The following is a 20,103-nucleotide window of genomic DNA, read 5'->3' as shown; positions in this document are numbered from 1 at the left end:
GCAGTTAATGCCCAGACTCTAAACAAACACACCAAAGATAGAATATCCATGGTCCGCCTCGGTTTCCTGACTAAGATGTGATGTCACTCCAGAGGGAAAAGGGGGGCGCACTGAGATCCCCTCACTATCTGCTGAGGATTTGAGAGGCTGAGGCTGCTTTTGCACCACCCCCTCCATTTCCCCACAGTCAACAGGAAGACTGGAGGCCAAAGAGAGCGGCCACACTCTGCAGGAGAGGAAGGACGTAGAGGTCCAGCTGTACAGTCCGAACAAAGGAAAACAATCAAGGCAGAGGAATGAGCAAGAATCAGAAAGAAGTGAAGAAAATCCAGTCAGTGTATCTGCAGAACTTGGAAAAACTAAACCAGGGGATAAAGCCAGACAAGAAAAATTGGAAGCCAAAGGAAGGAGACTTTGCTGTGCAAACAGCCATGGAAAAGCTGCGGCAGCCTCCCATAGCTGGACAAGTCACCAAAAGCTCAGCTCACAGAATCAGCAGAGACCTGACCTGCTCCATCTGCTTGGATCTGTTCAAGCAGCCGGTGTCCTTGCCCTGTGATCACACCTTCTGCCAAGCATGCATTGAGGGCTACTGGACCGGCCCCCGGGGCCCTGGGCAGGGGGGCACAGGCTCCTGTCCTCAGTGCAGGAAGGTGTACCCCGGGCAGAGCTACAGGCCCAATCGCATTGTTGCCAACATAGTGGAGAGCTACTGTCAGGGTTTGGAGGAGAGCGGGACTGGAGCCCACCTGGCAGATGTTGGGGGGGCAGAGAGGGCTCCAGCTCCGGTCCCCCGCTGCAGCAGACACAGAGAGGAGCTGAAGCTGTACTGTGAGGAGGACCAGGAGCTGGTGTGTCTGGTGTGTGGTGTCTCCCAGGAGCACAGAAATCATACCATGGTGTGTGTGCAGGAGGCTGAACTGAAGTACAGGGTGAGTCAACTTTGACTACTGAAATTAAGATTTTATGTAAATGTAACTAACTAAGAAACACTTAGTTTAGTGTAGTTTTAATGATGTCTGTGTCCATAATTCTATACATATTCTTGCCTCTAGAAGTGCACATACTAGGGCAGCATATAATTATGGTCTTTGTCTTTTCTCTCTCTCCATTGGTAGATCTGCCTAATGATGACAACTTACTTTTTTTTTAAAGGAAAAAAAAAAAACAACAGCTTATCTTCTTTGTGTCTTTGTGTTGAGAGTCTCTTGTGCTTATGACACTTACTATGATTTACTATAGTTGGCTGCAGTCACTGGTCCATCTTTGTTTTCTTTATTTAGGCATTTAGTTTAAAGGGAACATCACAGTTAATGACTATTCCCTATGGGAGTTGTGTATGGGGTTTTATATGTTTGTTTTTATTTTGCTCCAAAAAAAAAAAAAAACTGGTCAATGTAAATATGAAAATGAATGTGAAGTGAAAAGCACTTCAGCATGCAGTGATGTTGTTTCTCTCTCTTTAGGCTTCTCTGAACAGCTCCATGGATTCCCTCAAAGCTGAGCTCAACACAGCCCTGCAGTGTGACAGAGAAGCTGAGGACGAGGTTAAAAAGCTCAAGGTGATGTCACTGTTCACACACTGCAATGCTTTGTCTGCACCACCATAAATGTGCAGTTTGTCCCAAGTGATATTGAAAAAAAACCCCCAAATAATCTGCAAAACGAGTAGTGATCCCCCCTTATTTTCAACACACTTTGAAGTGAGGGGGTGTTCTGCCACATCTTGTCTCGTTTCGAATTATAAACATTTGTTTCTACAATAAATCTGATTGGAAATAAGTGGGACTGACCTTTGTCACTTATCGCCTTTTTGTTTATTAGGTTTAAATGTGAGAATTGAGATATTAAAAAAGGGAGATTGTCATTACAAAGCTTTATTAAAAATCTCACTGTTTCACTCCCACCAACAAATGTCCATCGTCTTTCACCCACTCAGGAGCACACCGCCGACCTCAAGCAGCGCATCGAGGCCCAGTTCAGCGACCTGCACCAGTTCCTGTACCAGGAAGAGAAGCTGCTGCAGGTGAAGCTGAAGACGGAGGAGCGGAGAGAGCTGATCCGCCTGGACGAGCACAAGGCCCTGCTGTGTGTGGAGATCTCCCGTCTGCAGAGAGCCGTCCACGAGATAGAGGACAAGCTGAGAGAGCAGGACCCATTCACTCTGCTGCGAGTGAGTTCAGCTAATGTGAACCTCATACACGATGAATACAGCCCATCTGGAAGTTATTACCAGCATGATGAGTCAGCTTTGAGGATGATTAAGAGGAGAATTGCTGAGCTCTTGATTTCAGACTTTATTTTTTTTGTTTCCAAAGCCTATTTATACAACATTAAAGCCAGGAATAAAGATCGAAATTGTGCGTGTTAGTTAGTTCAAGGATGTTTCGTGCTTTCTGAGCCAAAATCTTAAATAGGCTCCAACATCAACATTCAAGATTTCAGTGAGCAGGGTGTGACCATTTTGGCTTTCCTGTTTCAGGTTGTACACTATTCTTAAAGGTCATAAACAAGTTTGCATGCATTTTGAGAATAATGTCTGAAATATTGCTACTTTTCTAATAACAAAAGACTTGCTCACAGTGAGTGCAGACAGGATGTAGGTCAGTGATCTCACTCCTTGATCTGCAGGATAAGGAGTTCAGTTTAGGCTTTCAGGGCCAAACACTGGCCATGGCTGCGGGACTTTCCCCAGCCACAGGGAGATCCCACAGGGTGGGATAGCATGAGCTCAGACATTGATGTAATGTGGAAAAAGCTTTCTCTTATTTCAGATACAACAAAACTAATCTTCAGTCACTGTCTTTCTTTGTTCCTGTGTTTATTCCTGTGTCTCATTTTAGAGCATTAAAGTCCTGCTCCAGAGGTGAGTGTGGGAAAAGTTCAACTATCTTATCTTGAGTCATTTTTTTTTCTCTGTGTTGATTGTTTTGACTTTGCTTTTGTTGGCAGGCCATCACTGAAGTTTGAGAAACCTGCGTTTACACCGCCCAGTCTGTGCGAGGGTCGGTTTGCAGGGCCCCTGCAGTACAGAGTATGGAAATCCATGAAAGGAAGCATTTACCCAGGTACTTTAAGTGGCCCCATTCCCAGACACTGAATTACACAGAAACCAACACTGATAATCTAAGGATAGAATTATTATTAAAGAATCTTTCAAATCTTTTGTTATCTTGTCATTTTCCTGTTTTTAGTTCCAGCAGCCATCACATTTAACTCCAGCACAGCCAACCCCTGGCTCAGCCTGACCTCCTCCCTCACCTGTGTTCGCTACCAGACCTTCAACCACACCGTGCAGGACAACCCCTACAGGTTCAACGCTGCCCTGTCCCTGCTTGGAAGCCAGGGCTTCACCCACGGACGTCACTACTGGGAGATCGAAGTCTACAGCAGCACAGTCTGGACTGTGGGGGTGGCTCGAGAGTCTGTGCCCCGAAAGGGAGTCATCAAAGCCCTACCAGCCAACGGCTTCTGGACTCTCTCCCTCTCTTATGGGATACAGTACATGGCTGGCACTTCCCCTCCAACTGTCCTGTCCCTGGAGGAGCAGCTGGCCAGGATCGGAGTGTACCTGGACTACAAAAGGGGCCTGGTGTCCTTTTATAACGCAGAGAGCATGACGCATCTCTACACCTTCAGGGAGACCTTCACCGAGACGCTGTACCCTTACTTCAACCTGGGCTTCCTGGATAAAGTGCATGAAAATGAGCCTCTCAAAGTTTTCTTACCAAAGATTTAACAAACCGGGAAGAATGGTAACAAAAGGGTAATAAGTCACAAAAAGTTACCAAACAAGCATGAATCAAATTGCATATCAGAAAAAGAGAAAACAAACTTTGTAGTGTACAGAATTAGATACAACCATGTATTTGTATTTGTATTGGTGCAATAAACACTTGATATCTGTCCAATAGAGACACATGTATCTTACATGTAACACATTGTTCAGTATGTAGACTGGATCTACTGCCACACATTTCATGTCAGAGAAGCTGTGCTTCAGTGAAGAACGTGAACCTGTCTGGTTACCTGACTGTTGTGAGATTTAATGTAACGTGCTATAATGGTTACTCTTAGAATTCAATATTTTTTTGTGCATGATCAACTAATACATTCAAGTAAACATCTTAATAATTTAATACTGTGATTTTTTAATTTTTTTTTACATTTCTTTTTTACATCATACTTTCATTCATTTTAAAGTGTCATATCATACTAATTATGTATTTGGTGCATTCAGGAGCTTTGGGAAATGTTAAGCTTTTTGATAAGAGATGGTTGAAGCAGGTAATAAGTCTTACATAAAAGCAACTTGAGTTTTTTACACGAGCAAATCATTATAATTTTGGATATTTAGTTTGTACTTGCTGTGCTAGGTGAATTTAGTGTACCAGCTGTTTAACTTTGTCGATCCCAAGCCTGATGCATGGTAAGTGGCACCCAATATCACACAGAATTGTATAGGTAATATTTTAATAAAACTTTTTCTTAAAAATTATTTTCCAAAGTGTGCTTATTATTCCAGAGTGAAAATAAATAAAACATTACACTCATTTTATTACATACTGCATATGTTTTGTTAAGTGTCAATTAAAGGTACCACCAATGATGCACTGACGGATGTGGATAGGTGTGTCAGAGGCTTGAACTCTTGCATGTGAAACCAAACCTAATAATGATGTCATGGTGCTCTGACACAACTGGAGTACAGTTAAGTTGCTCTTTAGGGTCAATGTACTGATAAGCAGTAGTAATAGCAGAGATGTGAAGGAAAATATTTCATCCTTTATCATGGTGTACTGTTGTGTGTTGCATGAGAATGTGATGCACAGAAACATCAGTGAGAAGAAAAGCAGCACCTGTTGCATGAAAACAGTAGTGGTTTTAAAAAAATATGTCAGGATACTGAAAATATACTGCGAGGGAATGTTAATATATTGCAAGGAAATTCAAAAACTAAAGTAAAGCAAAGGCAAGTCGGAAAAAGTATTAAATAACAGACAAAGTTGAGCTTTCAACTTTCACATTAAATTTCTTCTCCATAATCATTATCATTATATGCATTTGTGATATAATACAACAAAGGGCATTGCATTCATTAGAAGCGATCAAGCTTTCGACCTCAAAAAGTAAAAAGTGACATGGTTGAAATCATGATTAAAAAAAAACAAGGCAAACTATATCACAATATATACATTTTATATCTCAGCACGATGTTATGATGTAATCAGCTCAGTACAAGTAGCTGATTAAATTTACTCAAAATAATCACTTCAAACTAGTCCTTGCCTTTCACCTCATATAGTTATATAATGAGGAAGAGTAAAGATGTAATTTCTCTGCATGGCTTCACTCTTTCTAGCAGATGTGAAGATGGGAAGTATGTGTGTTGGTGTTTGTGGTATCAGTCCATGCATTCACTCCTCGTCTGGAAAAGGGTGTGTACGACCAAATGTTAGGGGTGAAGTCTCCATTTAGGTTTGGGGTAAGAGTCACTTGCTTGCGTGTAACGTGTCCTGGAACTTTGTGCTCGTGTAGCGCACATGAAAGCCTTTTTTATTGATGCTGTCATCTGAGTGAAACTTTAAAACGATTGCGTCTCCAGCTGAGAAGACCTCTTCTGGAACCTGAGGAAAAGATGCAGATACAGACAAAAAGAGATGGTCTGCCTCCTTTTTGAAGCCAAAATTTGTTTAGACAGCATTTACTACACAAGACCGATATTTTTAGCCTCACCCCAGATCCACAATATCGTCCCAGCCTCGGAGACTTGATGTCAGCGCCATCGTACAGCTCCACATAATCATACCCGCAGTCTGCCTCCTCCTCAATCTCAAACACTTGGAAGACGATCTCCACTCCGTAACCTTTCTCAGCAGTGACCACCCACAGACAGTCAGAGCCTCCAGGGTAGTTGTTATCTCCAAACTGTGCATGAGAGTACAGATCTTTTGTCTTGACCTCGGCTTTAAGGCTTCCTCCACATTCTGGGAATTCATAACCACAAAATTAGAGGGTCAAAAAGAGGAACTCGTAAAAGTGAGGGAAGAATGCAGCTTTCAAAACACAACAGAAAACAAACCCATAGTTGTAAATGTCACGTTCTTGGTTTTCTATTCTTTCTCATCTCCAGACTTTTTTAGGAGCTTTGCCCACCTGCTCTGTATGAAACCTCAAAGCCTCTTTTCTGCACTGAGTTGTCCGAGAAAAAACGCAGGAACATTTTGTTGCTTCTAGAAACGACTGGAGAAGGCTTCTTGGTGCCACAGAAGCGTCCTAGGCTCTGGGCACGGACGTCTCGCCCGTCATAGATCTCCAGATGGTCGTAAGCACACTCTAGATGAGCCTCCATGTCGATCTCATTGAAAACCTGAAATTCATTTTAAAAAGTGTTCACTTTGGATCATAACACAATGTTTAAATGAAAAAAAAGAACATACATTAACATACGAGTTTGATTCGATGGCCCGGGGTTGTGGACAGAGACCAGGTGCAGGCCTTCTTGCTGGGGTATTTGTCAGGCCAGTTGGGGCTGCTTATAATGCCTGACACAGTGTTTACAACATGATCACAGCCGGCTGAAAAAAACACAACATCAAAACAAAACAATGAAGTTGCAATACTGAGTGCTCTCATCATTTCCTCTAAGACATTTTCCTTGGAAAATGTTTGATAAAAAGAGCAGCAAAATTAAAGTGAAAGTAAACTAACGCTAACCCTTTTCACAGGGACCAGGACTACAAGTGACTATGAGTAGTAATTACTCACAAGATAATCTATGTGTAAAATAGGATTTTGAGTAATATGTGGCCACATGGGAGAAAGCAAGGACTCTCTGCCCCACCTTCCATCCCCTCTTGGGTTTATACCCAGCCCCAGAAGACCCCAGCTGGGGTCACAAGGTGTCAAAAGACAAAGTGATGAACTCGCTGGACTGGATGAAAATTTTGTAATTTTCTTTTTGTAATCTGGGTGAACTGACCCTTTAAATCATGCAGATGAGGGACAGCAGAGACACATACTGTACCTTCCTTGCAGTCGTGCTTATTATCGTGCAGCATGAAGCCGCTGCGACACTGACAGCTGTAGCTTCCGAAGGTGTTCACACACTCATGCTGGCAGCCTCCATTGTCTTTGGAGCATTCATCTATATCTGTTGACATTTAAGTAATTTTAATTCAGAATTCCTTTGCACAGCAACATGTGAATCTGCCACAATAGGCTGCAGAAAACTTGCAGAACATATTGTGTTAACATTTTAGGCATTTTACGATCTGCTGCTGACTGCAGACACAAATATTTTCTGTATTCTTCAAGAAGGAAGAATCTGCAGTATGAAACACCATCAACCCTGGATCACATCACAGGACACCATCTCCTGGGTATTCCTTATGTTATTACTTTTGAAAGGTGCAGTTTTTCCTGTCTGCACAACAAAATCAAGTTTTCAAATACATCCATTCTGAAGACTGTTTCAGAAAGTGCTAGTTCACTGTTGATGAAAGGCTGAAATGGAGTGCAAAAGATACCAGATACATCCATGTGAGTGTGGATGTGATTCCACACAGTCACCAATAAATTAATACAAAAAAACATACTGTTGAATCAAGCATTAAAGGAGTTATATGTAAGTTCTGCTCTTGCTCCACAGCCAACGTTAGCATTAATAGCTGTTTACTTACCAGTCTAGAAGAAATGAGCCACTGTAGCCTCCAGGCTGCCCTGAAGAAGTGGCACCGCTCAGAGGGTGGATTATAACCCCCTGTCTTGTAAATGCAATGATGGCTGAAGCTCTTGGAGACGGGTAAGTAAACAACCGTTAATGCTAATGTGAGCAATGTAACGATAGCAAAACTCCTTTAAATAAGTTGTTCCCATTTAATTCTTTAGAGCAAACCTTTGGGAAATTTATTGGACTACAAATATAATTTATTTTATGACCATCGTATAGCATATAACATTATTCTTCACAAAATTGGCAGATAAAATATTGTATAGAATAACTGTAAATAGTGCAAAATGTTATCATTATGAATGTGAAAGTACACAGGAAGTAAATTTGACTTAAACACTGTGCATGCTTCCAAACCTTTAGGGTGTGCAAACTTTAATATAAGCTTCACATAACTACACCGCTTACATCCTTGTGGCAGAAACTGAAGAGTGCTGCCTGCATTGTTCTTGCAGTGGGTTGAGGGTTTTGTCCTTCTTTTTGTACCAGATTGAGACAATAGTCTGTCTAACATAACACTCAATATTTCCTTACTTGATACTTCCTAAACTTTTGACTCTTTAAGACTTACCAGAGAAGTAGTGAGCCTTGAAGCCCCTCTTGGACACGGTGTTGTCTGACTTGAACTCAATCCTCATGTTGTTGTGTTGCGAGGTGATGACCTCGGGTTTCTCTGCTCCACAGAACTTCCCATGAAGCTTTGAGTCCGAACTCAACCCACTGCGCACCTCCACATAATCATATTTACACACCTGATGGTAAACACTAGAAGATTTTACTTACTACTACGGACAAAAGAAGAACTAGATCGTGAAACTGTCACACTTTTAGCAAGTTATCTAATAAAACCTCTGCTGAAAGACTGTTACACTACCTGTGAACAGAAAAACATCACAAACAAATCTTTGAGATCATGTACTTACATCGTTCCCTTCGGTCTCAAACACATCGAACACCAGGGTGATGCGATACTGAATGGGTGCCACCAGCTGCCACACACAGTTCTTGTTGGGTGGGTATTCTTTGGGCCAGCCTGGGGTGGTGAGTGAGCCATTCAGCTTGGTGATGAACCCACCGCAGGCAGCTGCTGGTGGGAGAAAGCACTGATTTTAGTGGTAGATGTGTGAAAGACAAACACTTGCATGACATAAATTACATTTGCCCATGTGTGAATTTGAGCATTCTTTAACCTTTTCTTTAACCCTCTAACTGCAGGAACAGACGAGCTCTGAAATTACAGGCTATTAGACACAGTAATATAAAGAAATAAAGTGGAAAAACAGGTAAAATCATTGTTATAGGACATTGTAGTACTGAAATTACACAATAATTACAGCCTGCAAATCAAAAGGTTGCAGAATAAAATTTGTATTCCTCTTATAAAACCAGTGAATGCACTAAATTCCTCTGGAGAAAAATGTAATCCCCATTTATTCTGTTTGGATGAATGAAGTGACTGTAAGGGAGCAGTGCCCTCTTGTGGTAAAAGAGGAAACTACAAGGGAATCAAGTTTCAGCTGGGCAAAAGACCTCACATGACTCTCTTCAAACATCTGTGTGTTCATTACAAACACTTGCACTGGAAACACTTGAGAAGTGCATTAATGCAACACATAAAATGCCATATGTAACTTTCAGTATTCATCTATCCTGATGACAAATGTCTTTGTTGTTGATGCTTCACAGCTGCAGTCCTGAGGCCCGTCTGACAGTGAGGTATTTTTTTTGTTTAACAAGCCACCTCATATGGAATGGATCATTATGTGAATGTACAGTTTGTACAGTCCTGATATTTGGTGTCTAGGCTCTAACCTAATCACTCCCTACAAGAAAACACACAGCAGGGAGTGGAGAGTGATGATAACAACGTCTCTCCTAGGGGAAGGTAGTCTTAGAGTCTTAGAGGTGGATGCTGAGAAGGAAGTGGGGCTTTTGAAATGCTATCTAAACAGCCACAGTAGTGACAGCAGCAGCAGTAGTGACTGACAGCTTACAGGTGAGAAGTGTGGCAGCAGACATGCAGCAAGAGTGAGCAGACCACTGAATGTTGCAGTGAGAGGACTTTGTCGTGAGAGGGCAGCAGCAGACTCCAGATGATATTTAAACTTGCTTGCAGGCTGAGCTTCATATTTTGAAGTGATATGACTCTAATGTTAGGTGTGAGGGTAACAGTATATCAATGTGATGAGTCGTGCCCTGCACTCACTCTCACAGCTGCGTTTGTCAGCTGCCAGCTCATATCCAGGGTCGCAGGCACATCTGTAGCTGCCCAGCGTGTTCAGACAGCGCTGCTCGCAGTGGCCATTGTCAGGTCTGGAGCACTCGTCCATCTCTGGAAAAATCCATATTAGTTTTAAATTAGTTTTCTCTGTTAGACAAAAGCATCATCTGCCACATGTGTTAACAAAATGTCTGTTTCATCGTTGGAAACTAAAACAACCTTAGCACCTTTAAAAAAGTTGGCTGAGAACCCAGCTTTGTTGACTGATCCGTCAGAAACAAACTTCAGCCAGAGCTGGTTGGAGCTGCTTTTGATGTCGTCCGGTTTTTCGTAGCCACAGAAATGGCCGAGCAGCGGGCTGCTCTCTGAATCGCCATCCCTCACCTCCACATAATCGTAGGCACAGCTATCATGTCTCTCAATCTGCAGTCGAAGCAAAGACAGTGACGTTCACAATGAGAAATTACAGCACAGGGGTAAGATACAGGTTCTACAGATACAGGCGCTTAAACATAGGACAATAACATGTGTCATACTCAACTTTCAAACATCAGCAGTGCTCGATATTTTCTGAAGCATCGGCCCTTTTTTGACCAGTTACAACAAAGGTGATTTTACCTCAAACGACTGAAACGAGAGGCCAACATCAAAACCCTCTGCTACTGTGATCCTCCACACACACTCTTTATTGGACTGGTAGTCATCTGGGTAATTGGGAGACTGGATTTGGCCGCTGTCCCGCTTCACCTCTCCCCCACAGATGGCTGCACAGGAGGTGACAATTGAGATTAAAGTGATAGTGGGTTATTTGACGTGGGGTTGTGTGAGGTAGTCATGCATAGTCAGTGTGTTACCTGCAGTAGATTCAGATCAGCGCGCTGCCAGAGGCAGCAGGGAACATGGTAATGCGCTGCTGTGCACAGGGCCAGCAGAAAAACACATTTTAGATGACGCCCACTGAAACAATCTAATATCCACTGAAATGTTTGTTTCATTTAAAATATTTTCTGCACTTTATTTTCCGGTCAAAACAACACTTTCCTTTGGTACTAAAAAAACATGCCTTTTCTGCTGATGCGGTGCACAGCAGCACATTTTTCTGGTAGTGTGCCGGTGTTCGCTGCTGCCTCTTTCATAGCAGTTTGTTTCATCCAGAGACTTGCTTTCTCTATTTCTACCTTCAGTTGTTCACATTATACAGTGGAATCAAATGTAAAACCTGGAAAAACCTACAGCTAATGGCTGATGATTCGCACGAGGATGTAACGTACATCAAGGGAGCGCCACAGATGACGTACCCTCATAAACAGCTGAAAAGCCTTTGCCCACCCAGCTGCTGCTGCTCCTAAATTCAATCCACAGCTGACTGTCAGTAGAGATGATTGGATCTGGAAGTGAGTCTCCACAAAAACGACCTGCCAAAGCGCATGAGGAAATAATGACATTGCCTGTCAGTGAGCACTTCACAGCGCTAGGAGCAGAATATATGAAACTGTATCAGGTTAATGAAAGCTTTCTGGATGGCACTCAGTAGAGACACACACAGAGAGGCACTCTATTGTTAATCAAGGTTAAAGACCTTTCAGTGGAGCTTTTCTCCAGAACCCATCTCGGACCTCCACATGGTCATACCAACACAAGTGGCTCCTGAAGAGGTCCATGGAGGTGAAATTCAGAACAATCTGTGAGAAACACAGTGATACACAGAGATGAAGAGACAGATGGAGGTTGGGTACAAGTAAGTAACTATGGCATCAAGACACAGTTGCTTTCAAACTGTAATTTTAATTATTTACAGTAACCAGGGTTATTTGCATGTAAGTTTTTGTCGTGTTTCACAGTTACACATCAAAATAAGGTGGAAAATATTGAGCAAATGAAACTAAGGTTTGAGAAAGGAAATAATCTATATAATAATTTAGATGCAGTATTTTTGGCCATTCTGTATTTTTTGTCCACCCTTTACTGACGTAGTTCTTTAACTCCTCAGTCATCGTTCACCTTCTCTCCAGGAGTGACAGAAATCCTCCAGACACAGTGAGCGTACGCTGAGTACCCGTTGGGGAAACCAGGAGAAGAGAAGTTTCCAGCACTCTCCTGCAGGCTGTCCCCACATTCTGTCATGACAACACACCATAACATGGCTATACTACAATCACCACCAGAAAAATGTCACTCAAATCCCAGACGTTTTTCCCTCTTAGACATTTAGAAGGTGTAGCTTTAGTTAGTGCACATTCAGTCATCCAGCAAAATATAATTGTCTAAAAATCAAGGTATGGTTCCATTTTACAGATGTGATGATGATGTTTTCTACACATCAAATGCATCTTACTTGCACATTTGTAGAGTTTGCGGGCTTGTGCAATGTCCCCTTCGCTAAGCCTGGTCCTCTGTCCAATAGGTGGCCTGGCTCCATTGACATCATAACGGGGCAAGATTGTGTCTAAGAAGATTCCTCTGATTCAGACAAATCACAAAACGTGAGCAGTTAATTTCTTAGAGAAGATCAAAGCATCTCACGATCACAAAAAAGCCTGATGAGGAACAACGTCTTCTAACTACTCTGGTGTGCAGGAAACTGAGGTTTTCAACAGTTCAAACAGAAAGTGCAGGGTTTTTTTTTCCCACATCCAACTCCTGCTCCGCACCTTGATACTTTATTGATTCTGATAATCTCTTGCTGGGTTTGGAGCTCACTCTTGCTCAGTTCCCATGGTGATGCACCCATGAATGACAGGCATGTGCAAACAGAGCGTTCTGAATGGGGCCTTTTGCCGGTGCCAGCCGGCTCAGTGGAGCCCACTCCTGAATGCCAGAGAAAAAGGCCACTCCAGCCCAAATTGTTCAACAAAGCCTGAACTGCCAGGCCTTTATTTAGCTTGGCTTTCCTCCATGACCCAGACCAGCAGAGCGGTGATGGAGGTAAAAACACCAAAGCACAGAGAAAAGCAACGGGGCAACAACATGCACGAGACAGAAATGAAAAGGAGACTAGTGTGAAACCATTTCTGGGACAATAAAGGACCAAATCCCCGAGGTTTCCTATGGAGCTTGTTTAGCAGAGCTGAATAAAGGGACAAACACCAGGTCAGTGTAGTAGCTCAGCTGATAATGCAGCATTACATTAGTGACAGTTAGGGAGATCTTTTCACATGGCTGGGCCTGGATTCAGTGTTGGCTTCTCCAAATGACTGTAAACACTGCATTAAAAACGGAACAAGTCCAAACTCTCATTAGTGAAATAAGTGGCAATTTCAAACCCAAGATTTCAGAAATTCAGGAGAAGCAATGGTAGTAGTGATAATGGCCTAGTTAGTGACGCAGGCTGGTGCACTGTGTGTTGTCAGCTCAAATATACAGATGGAGTGGACAGAGTGAATTACCAGTTCTCAGCAATTAGGCTATTGAGCAAGGCATTTTTCCAGGATTCCAGGAATTGCCCTGGTGGAACTGCTTAATGGCCTCTTAATGTGAGCCAGGTTGGAGCTAAAAATACAGCGTGCATTCTCAGGAAACTCACAAGTGGGAAATAAAAAGCGGTGAAATCCTCGCAGTCCCTTTAACACAAAGCTAAACTTTAGGATGGTAAAATGTGATGGATAGCAAAGCGTAATACACCAACCTGGAAAATGTATTCCTCGCATAATGCATGATGCTGCCAAAGTCGTATACTTCCCCCAGAGAGTCGACCTCGCCTGGCTCCATCTTCAGGAAGTTATACTCCTGTCCTATTCACATACAGACAGTCACTGGACTAAATGCAAAGAAAAGCATCTGGAGGGTCAGTGAGCTCACACATCCATTCACACTTATTCGTGTCAGCACACACGCAGTAACAGTACCTGGCTGGATGTTGTCTCTGATGATGCTTACATGCTCGTCACGGTCCGGACGTGTGTGTTCATGCCAGAAGCCGATCACATGGCCGAGTTCATGTACCACAATGCCAAACTTGTCGCAGTTCTTCCCTATGGAGATGGCCTGGGGGCCGCCACCTCTCCTCCCCACGTAGGAGCAACACCTGCAGGGGGCGACACTGTTGAGGTCCACATCCTGCAGCACCTGCAGAACAAACACTGACTCTTTGCTGCTTGTGAATATTAAAAGTGCGTTCGCAAGTTTAAGCTCATTAATTACAAATCATTTTTGATTGCAGGTAATTTTCCTACGGCTCCAGGAAGCTTTGCCTGCCATTTAATTCTGTATGTTTTTAGTGTGCTTGCTACACGAGGTATATATCCATCACAATGGATGGATGGATCAATGTTTAAACCTGCGCTACTGTATCTTTTTTTTTTGGCCACCTGGGGGCAGTGGAAGCAAGTGGAAAGCACAACACTGACATATTAACAGCTAATAAAAGTTGATTTGGTTAACTTAGCATACACACAGAGTAACATCATTATTGGTTTGGTGGTGTTTATTTCTGACCCCCTGATGAATCAAAGTCCAATATTCACTCTACTATTAGTTCTATTTTGCTCTACACCAACTCGTTTTTCTGCTATATGCTACACTGCCGATAGCAGCTAGTGGCAAGGAAATGATGCTGATGAGAGCAAAGAGGGTGAACCAAGAGTGACACCTAAAGATTGTGTATGAGCTCCAAACTCACCCACATGGTCGGTAGGTGAAAACAATGTAGCTTTCTTCAGTCGTCCTCTCGATGAATGTTACACAAGTGTGTTTCTCCCAGTGACGCATCGCCTGACGGAAAATGGCTCGTTGACTGCCTGAGAGGAAACTCTGACTTAAGAGTGTGACAGCTTCAGGATGTCAAAACCACACATGGCAACAAGCACAGGTTGGCTACACAGTGTAGCTGACGACTGAAGAGCTGAAGGATTTATTGTTCTTATTCAGCACTCACCACTAAAATTCCCACTGATCACATACGGGATGATGCCATCTGGCCACACTCGCTCAGGTCTGGAGGTGGCCGCTCTCCTGAGACGATGGAGACTCTGGTTGTCTGCAGCCCTTTTACTCCTGACACTCTCATTGGGGGTGGACCTGTTAACTGAGCAAATGAATGAGAAATCTGCATTGATTATCATCCTTTCTTTGATCAAAAAAAAAAAGGTTTGAACTGAAAGAGTCAGTAAGACTATTCACAGCTCAGTAAACTCATTCTTGCTTTGTTAGCTTTGTTTACCGGAGTCTGTTTGGTTGGTCTGGGTAGTGAGCTGTTCATCGTCGGTGCTATGGGCCTCTTTGAACATGCGGAGGTCATCTTCATCCAGAGCAATGTCTCCCAGAAAAGCAGCTTGGGCAGACAGATGAACAAACAGTAGATATATAAATTGAAATTATGTTAAAAGTAAAACAATAAACTCCAGGTGAATGTGAATAATTCGATTGTATGCTGTTACATGATAAATAATAATAGTTGGCTTAATTTAGCATAATTATTAGAATCAGGTGGGGGAAGCTAGGCTTGCTCTGTCCAAAGGTAACAATGTCTGCCTAATAGCACTTTTGAAGCTCACTAACCAACAGATTATATCACATTTGTTTTGTTTGTACAAGTGTAAAAACAACATGCTGTGGTTTTATGGAGGAGTAAATGGTCAATTTTAGAGGCATTTTTTCAACCTGCCAGACACAGCCAGGCAAGCAGTTTCCAGTCTTTATGCTAACTTAAGCGAACTGTCTACTGGCTGTAGCTTAATGGACTGTTCATCATGAGAGTGGTATCAATCCTCTCAACTAATTCTTGGCAAGGAAGCAACGTGGTGTTATTCCCCAAAATAACATGTATTCTATACATGAACACATCTCACCAGCTGACCATACAAGATAAATGACTGAACATCAGTAACATTTTCTCCTCCAGACACTCAGTGCAGGCTTTTCTGTCTCTCTTGGTGCACAGGACTCCATGTGTCTGTTTGATCAGCAAACATAGGGCCTGAATACAGTCTGCACCACCGTCCAGTTGCCGTTTCATTTTAAAAGTTGAAGATGTGCACTTATATTTAAAAGGACTGACACTGTGCTGCTGGGCTTTGCAATGTTGCTGAACAGCTACAAACAATGTGGCGACATACAAATCAGCATTTACAATGGCTACTCTATCGCCACTGCAGCTTTTTATGAATGACCTACAGATGATGTCTGCAAAGCATGTCCAATTTCTTTACCAAGCCTCATTTACAATTAAGTCCAGTGGAATTGGTCGAAAATGGGGATGCACTAAATTAGAGACATTTGTTATCAAGGTTACAAGTAGCATTATTGTTAGTCTGACACTAGTTTCTAAGCTTGTATCTTTTCAAACATGTGATCCAGAGATACTACAATAAAACCTTGAAATTTGCTTGTGCTTCTACGGCATATTTCCTGCAGCAACCTGCTTAACTGTTCAGCAACTGATCAGCCCATGAGTGAAGTCATGAACATCGGAGTAAAGACCTTTACATGCCTGATAAAGTGAAGTAACGGATCATATATCAGCTTTACTATATGTTTTTCTACCTGTCCAATCATCATGAGAGGAAATTTATTGTCCTATAAAATCATTCTCTTGTGACCAACCAGCTGGACCGAGATTATCCACTATGCATTTCAGGAACACTCTGTGTTGGTTTTATATGTTCAGCAGCACGGAGTTCCCAAACATTAATGTTTTATCTTGTACAAGGCCAAAAGTAGTTCCTGATCATGTTTTACTTCACTTTTTCTACAGCGGTATTAACACACACACACACACACACACACACACACACACACACACACACACAAACGGACTGACCACCAACAATCAATGTCACCTACAAAAGTGATTGTCACAGATTTTACATTGTGAGCAGTGTAGCACAGAAAAGTACAAGTGGTGAAAGTGGTGAAAAGTTAATAGCTTGAGTAGCTGCCTGACATGGCTGACGATGATGTTTCCTTTTAAATTACAGATAAATCAACTTCAGCAGCAGAGAATCAGGAGAAAAGGAAAGGCAGTTATCAGCAGTCATAAGAAATCAAACATGTCAAAAGCAGGGAGAGGACTGAGTGTGACAGAAAATTGGACTGAAGCTGGGTAACTGGCTCCAAAAGCCTGTATTGAAATGAGTAGAAAAACCCTCAACTTCTGGCCTGAAATCCAAAGTTGATACTTTTTTTTTTCAAAGGGCATTAGAATCTCACTAGCTAATTTTACATCCTTTAATGTGTGTCTGGGGCATGGTTCTTGCTTTAAAACATCCTCTCTGAAACTTGCTTCCTCTTCCATGGGTTTGACATTTTGTTTCCGTCATTTACAACATAGATCTAACATAAATCAGAATCTCATATTGCACTAGTCAAGGAGAACAGCTCATTAGAGTCTTTCCCGTTAAATACCTCATTTAGCCATGCAATGCTACAGGCTTTGAAAGTCCAAATGAAAAGACATAGCGGGCCCTGCGTCGGCCTTTGAAGTGAATTCACTCATGCAAAGGGTGACTGTAAATGACTGTCACCCCTGCAGTGTGCACCCCATGCCCTTAAGCCAGAGGGATTTCACCGGCGTCCAGCCAAGGACGGCGCTGGCATGGCCTCAATGACCTCCAGTCTCCAGGCAACTGCCCCAGAGAAGAAGAACGGTGTGTTTTGGAGGTTTCAGAAGTCACAAGTGAAAAAGGAACCCCAACCAGCTGGAGGCCCCCTAATAACCAAATTAACTGTTTAGTATGTTAGATGATGGGGAAAAAAAAGTTGTACTTTCTTTTTTCACTTGAGAAGGCTCATTAGAAAGGCAAGGCAGAGGGATTCAACCGGTCAGAGACACTCTGGCAGCTTCCTGACAATGATTTTACGATTGACTTTTTATTCATAATGCATGATTTATATATTATCAGCACATTATGCAGTACATTTTACTGAATGTCGCCTTCTTTCAAATTAGATTATTATTATTTTACTAACATGTTAAACATGACTCGCTTTAAACATATTCTACATACGATCTCCTTAACTTAAAGCCAGCAGTGCAATGTCACAAACAACATTTACTCATGTACTGTACTTGACTACTTCCATTTTAAGCTGCTTTATACTCGGACTTCACTACATTTCAGAGACAAATGTTGTACTAAATGTACTTTTTACTCCACTGGTGGAGAGAAAGACTACACAACAGTTAAATAACAACTAAACTGTTAGAAGAACAGTAGAATGCACCTTAATGAATTAGTAATAATCAAATAAAATAACTTGATAAAAAAGGATAAAAGGGGCCGGTCTATCACTTTATGAATACTTCACTTTCGATATTTTGAGCACATTTTGCTGTTAATACTTGCTCCTGGCTTCTACTAGTAAAATTATCACTGCAAGACTTTTACTCCTGTTGCAGTGTTTTTATAATGTCGTGTTGCTACTTTTTCCACTACTGCTTAAAACTTGAAAATCACTTGAGAGCAGATGAATAAAGGCAATTTGTCCCAACCAAGGCTACAATATAATTGTTTTTCTTTACTTTGCTCATTATGGGAAATGTTGGGTTTCTCTCTATAATATTGTAAGGTTTTGACCTTACCCTGTAAAGTGCCTTGAGATTATGTATATTATGATTTTGCGCTGCACAAATACAATTGAATTGAATTGAAAAAATTAAACCAAGATTAAACAGATTCACACAGACAAATTAAATAAAAATAGTGTTTCAAATATCTCCTCCAAATACAGTCACATATGAAGAAAGTATAAGTTTGAAATGGTGATTTTGCAGTAGCATCTTATGCAGGCGCTCTCCGCAGTGCATCATGTCAGCATCACGTCATCAGTCTGCTAAAACTGGATCTGCCCTCCATCAGTCTGATCTGCCTTTATCAATGATAACTCTGCTGTCACTGTTCGCTGTGCCAACAGTGTCTTCACTGTTTTCTGAAGGGCGGAATTAAAAACGTCCGTAGGCCTACACCTTTGAGCCGCTTGTTCTTTGCTTCAGTATTCCCACTTTACACCCCCAGGCCACTCCACTTTTGAGACAAAGTGCATTATACTTTATTTTTTACAGCTTACCTTTGATGTAATACATTTTGTTGCTCAAACTTTTAGACTTAAATACAACTATCAACAAAGGACTGTTACTGTTTTTTTTTTTTTATTTGGTGGCAATGCTGCTTCTAGGCAAGTAAAACACGTTAGCACTATCCCATTTATGTTCAGGGATCACTAACAATTAGTCAACTGTTAATTAACAATTAAAATGAAAATATGGAGCTTATTTCTACATGAAAACATCTGCATCAACCCACATAAGATCTTGTTGCTTGAACAGCTACATTTCACTTTTAAAGTTTTCAACCGTTTTTTTTTTTTTCAGCCGATGTCACAGTGATCAGGAAGTATGACAATCAATAAATTGGCAGAGGAGGTAAAATGCACTGTACCAGCTTTACAGGGATCCTTGTAGTCGATTGCATCACCGAGGTAGGTAAAATGAGTGTCCACAAACTCCCAGTCAACCGCCAGAGAAACGCGCAGACCGCAGAGCAGCAGGAAAAATGCAGGAGTTGCCATTTCTTAACAAATACGTGGAAGAGCTGAAGTTCATGAGCGTTCGTATTTAGAGGAAGAGAAAACAGAAAAGGTCCCGGTGTCTTAAACTGAGCGCTGTTTTCTCACGTCTCCATGCTGCTGCAGTGATTCACTGACATACAGGCAAGAGAGCAGAGCTCACACAGTTCACAGCAAAACACACACATCCATGCAGCAGAGGTACTTCACCTGGAGTCAGATCCTTTATCCACGTTTATACAAGGTGGAAGTGAGTGTTAAACCTCATGTTTCTTTGGGTTTTAATTCATTAATTTAATATTCAAGTTCAATAACAGTTCAGCTGGACTATAGAGGATCGTGGAGCAAAACTGCCAGTAGAATGAAAATGAGGGATAAAAAGAAAAGCTGCAATTTATAGCTATTACCGTGTAATCTTTACCTGCAGATTGAAACTGTTCACTGATAGTAGCTAGTAGTTTAAATCCCAACTATCTGTTTAAATGATTAGTTAAATAAGATGGGCTACCTCTAACTCTAGCAAATACCCCAGGTTGTCTACAGCCTGATGCCTCAGTCCCCTGCAGTGGTTGGATTTTGACCTGAAACACCACCTGCAGGCTGCTGGGTCTAACCACCCCCCCCCCCCCCCCCCACCCCCCCCACCCCA

General features: G+C 42.0%; 2 protein-coding genes across 4 annotated transcripts; one reads left to right on the top strand and one right to left on the bottom strand.

Annotated features, from left to right (window-relative positions):
* The first annotated feature begins 144 nt into the window (after nucleotides 1–144).
* Nucleotides 145–4,498, top strand: trim69 (tripartite motif containing 69). Its single transcript, XM_071466472.1, has 6 exons — nucleotides 145–932; nucleotides 1,467–1,562; nucleotides 1,940–2,173; nucleotides 2,844–2,866; nucleotides 2,953–3,068; nucleotides 3,195–4,498. Exons 1-6 carry the CDS (start codon nucleotides 297–299, stop codon nucleotides 3,737–3,739), a joined length of 1,650 nt encoding a protein of 549 aa, XP_071322573.1. The 5' UTR covers nucleotides 145–296; the 3' UTR covers nucleotides 3,740–4,498.
* On the bottom strand, nucleotides 4,489–19,959 carry LOC139611635 (bone morphogenetic protein 1-like). 3 transcript variants are annotated; one of them, XM_071466467.1, is made up of 20 exons: nucleotides 19,328–19,959; nucleotides 15,112–15,222; nucleotides 14,827–14,976; nucleotides 14,572–14,689; nucleotides 13,799–13,977; nucleotides 13,579–13,684; nucleotides 12,289–12,413; nucleotides 11,955–12,070; nucleotides 11,533–11,635; nucleotides 11,252–11,368; nucleotides 10,572–10,717; nucleotides 10,181–10,376; nucleotides 9,939–10,064; nucleotides 8,656–8,819; nucleotides 8,304–8,484; nucleotides 7,028–7,153; nucleotides 6,451–6,578; nucleotides 6,157–6,370; nucleotides 5,737–5,987; nucleotides 4,489–5,627 (listed from the first exon to the last, which is right to left on the bottom strand). In XM_071466467.1, exons 1-20 carry the CDS (start codon nucleotides 19,455–19,457, stop codon nucleotides 5,493–5,495), a joined length of 2,922 nt encoding a protein of 973 aa, XP_071322568.1. In that variant the 5' UTR covers nucleotides 19,458–19,959; the 3' UTR covers nucleotides 4,489–5,492. The 3 variants fall into 3 exon arrangements, with proteins under 3 accessions (XP_071322568.1, XP_071322569.1, XP_071322571.1); XM_071466468.1 differs by having other exon boundaries at nucleotides 8,656–8,816; XM_071466470.1 differs by lacking the exon at nucleotides 15,112–15,222.
* Between the last annotated feature and the right edge of the window lie 144 nt (nucleotides 19,960–20,103).

Source organism: Trachinotus anak, unplaced genomic scaffold (assembly GCF_046630095.1).
Source record: "Trachinotus anak isolate AG129_WGS33_773 ecotype Australia unplaced genomic scaffold, CSIRO_AGI_Tana_v1 ptg000028l, whole genome shotgun sequence".
Taxonomy (NCBI): domain Eukaryota; kingdom Metazoa; phylum Chordata; class Actinopteri; order Carangiformes; family Carangidae; genus Trachinotus; species Trachinotus anak.
The sequence above is the reverse complement of the archived record's forward strand: the minus strand, read 5'-3'. Positions and strand labels throughout refer to the sequence as shown.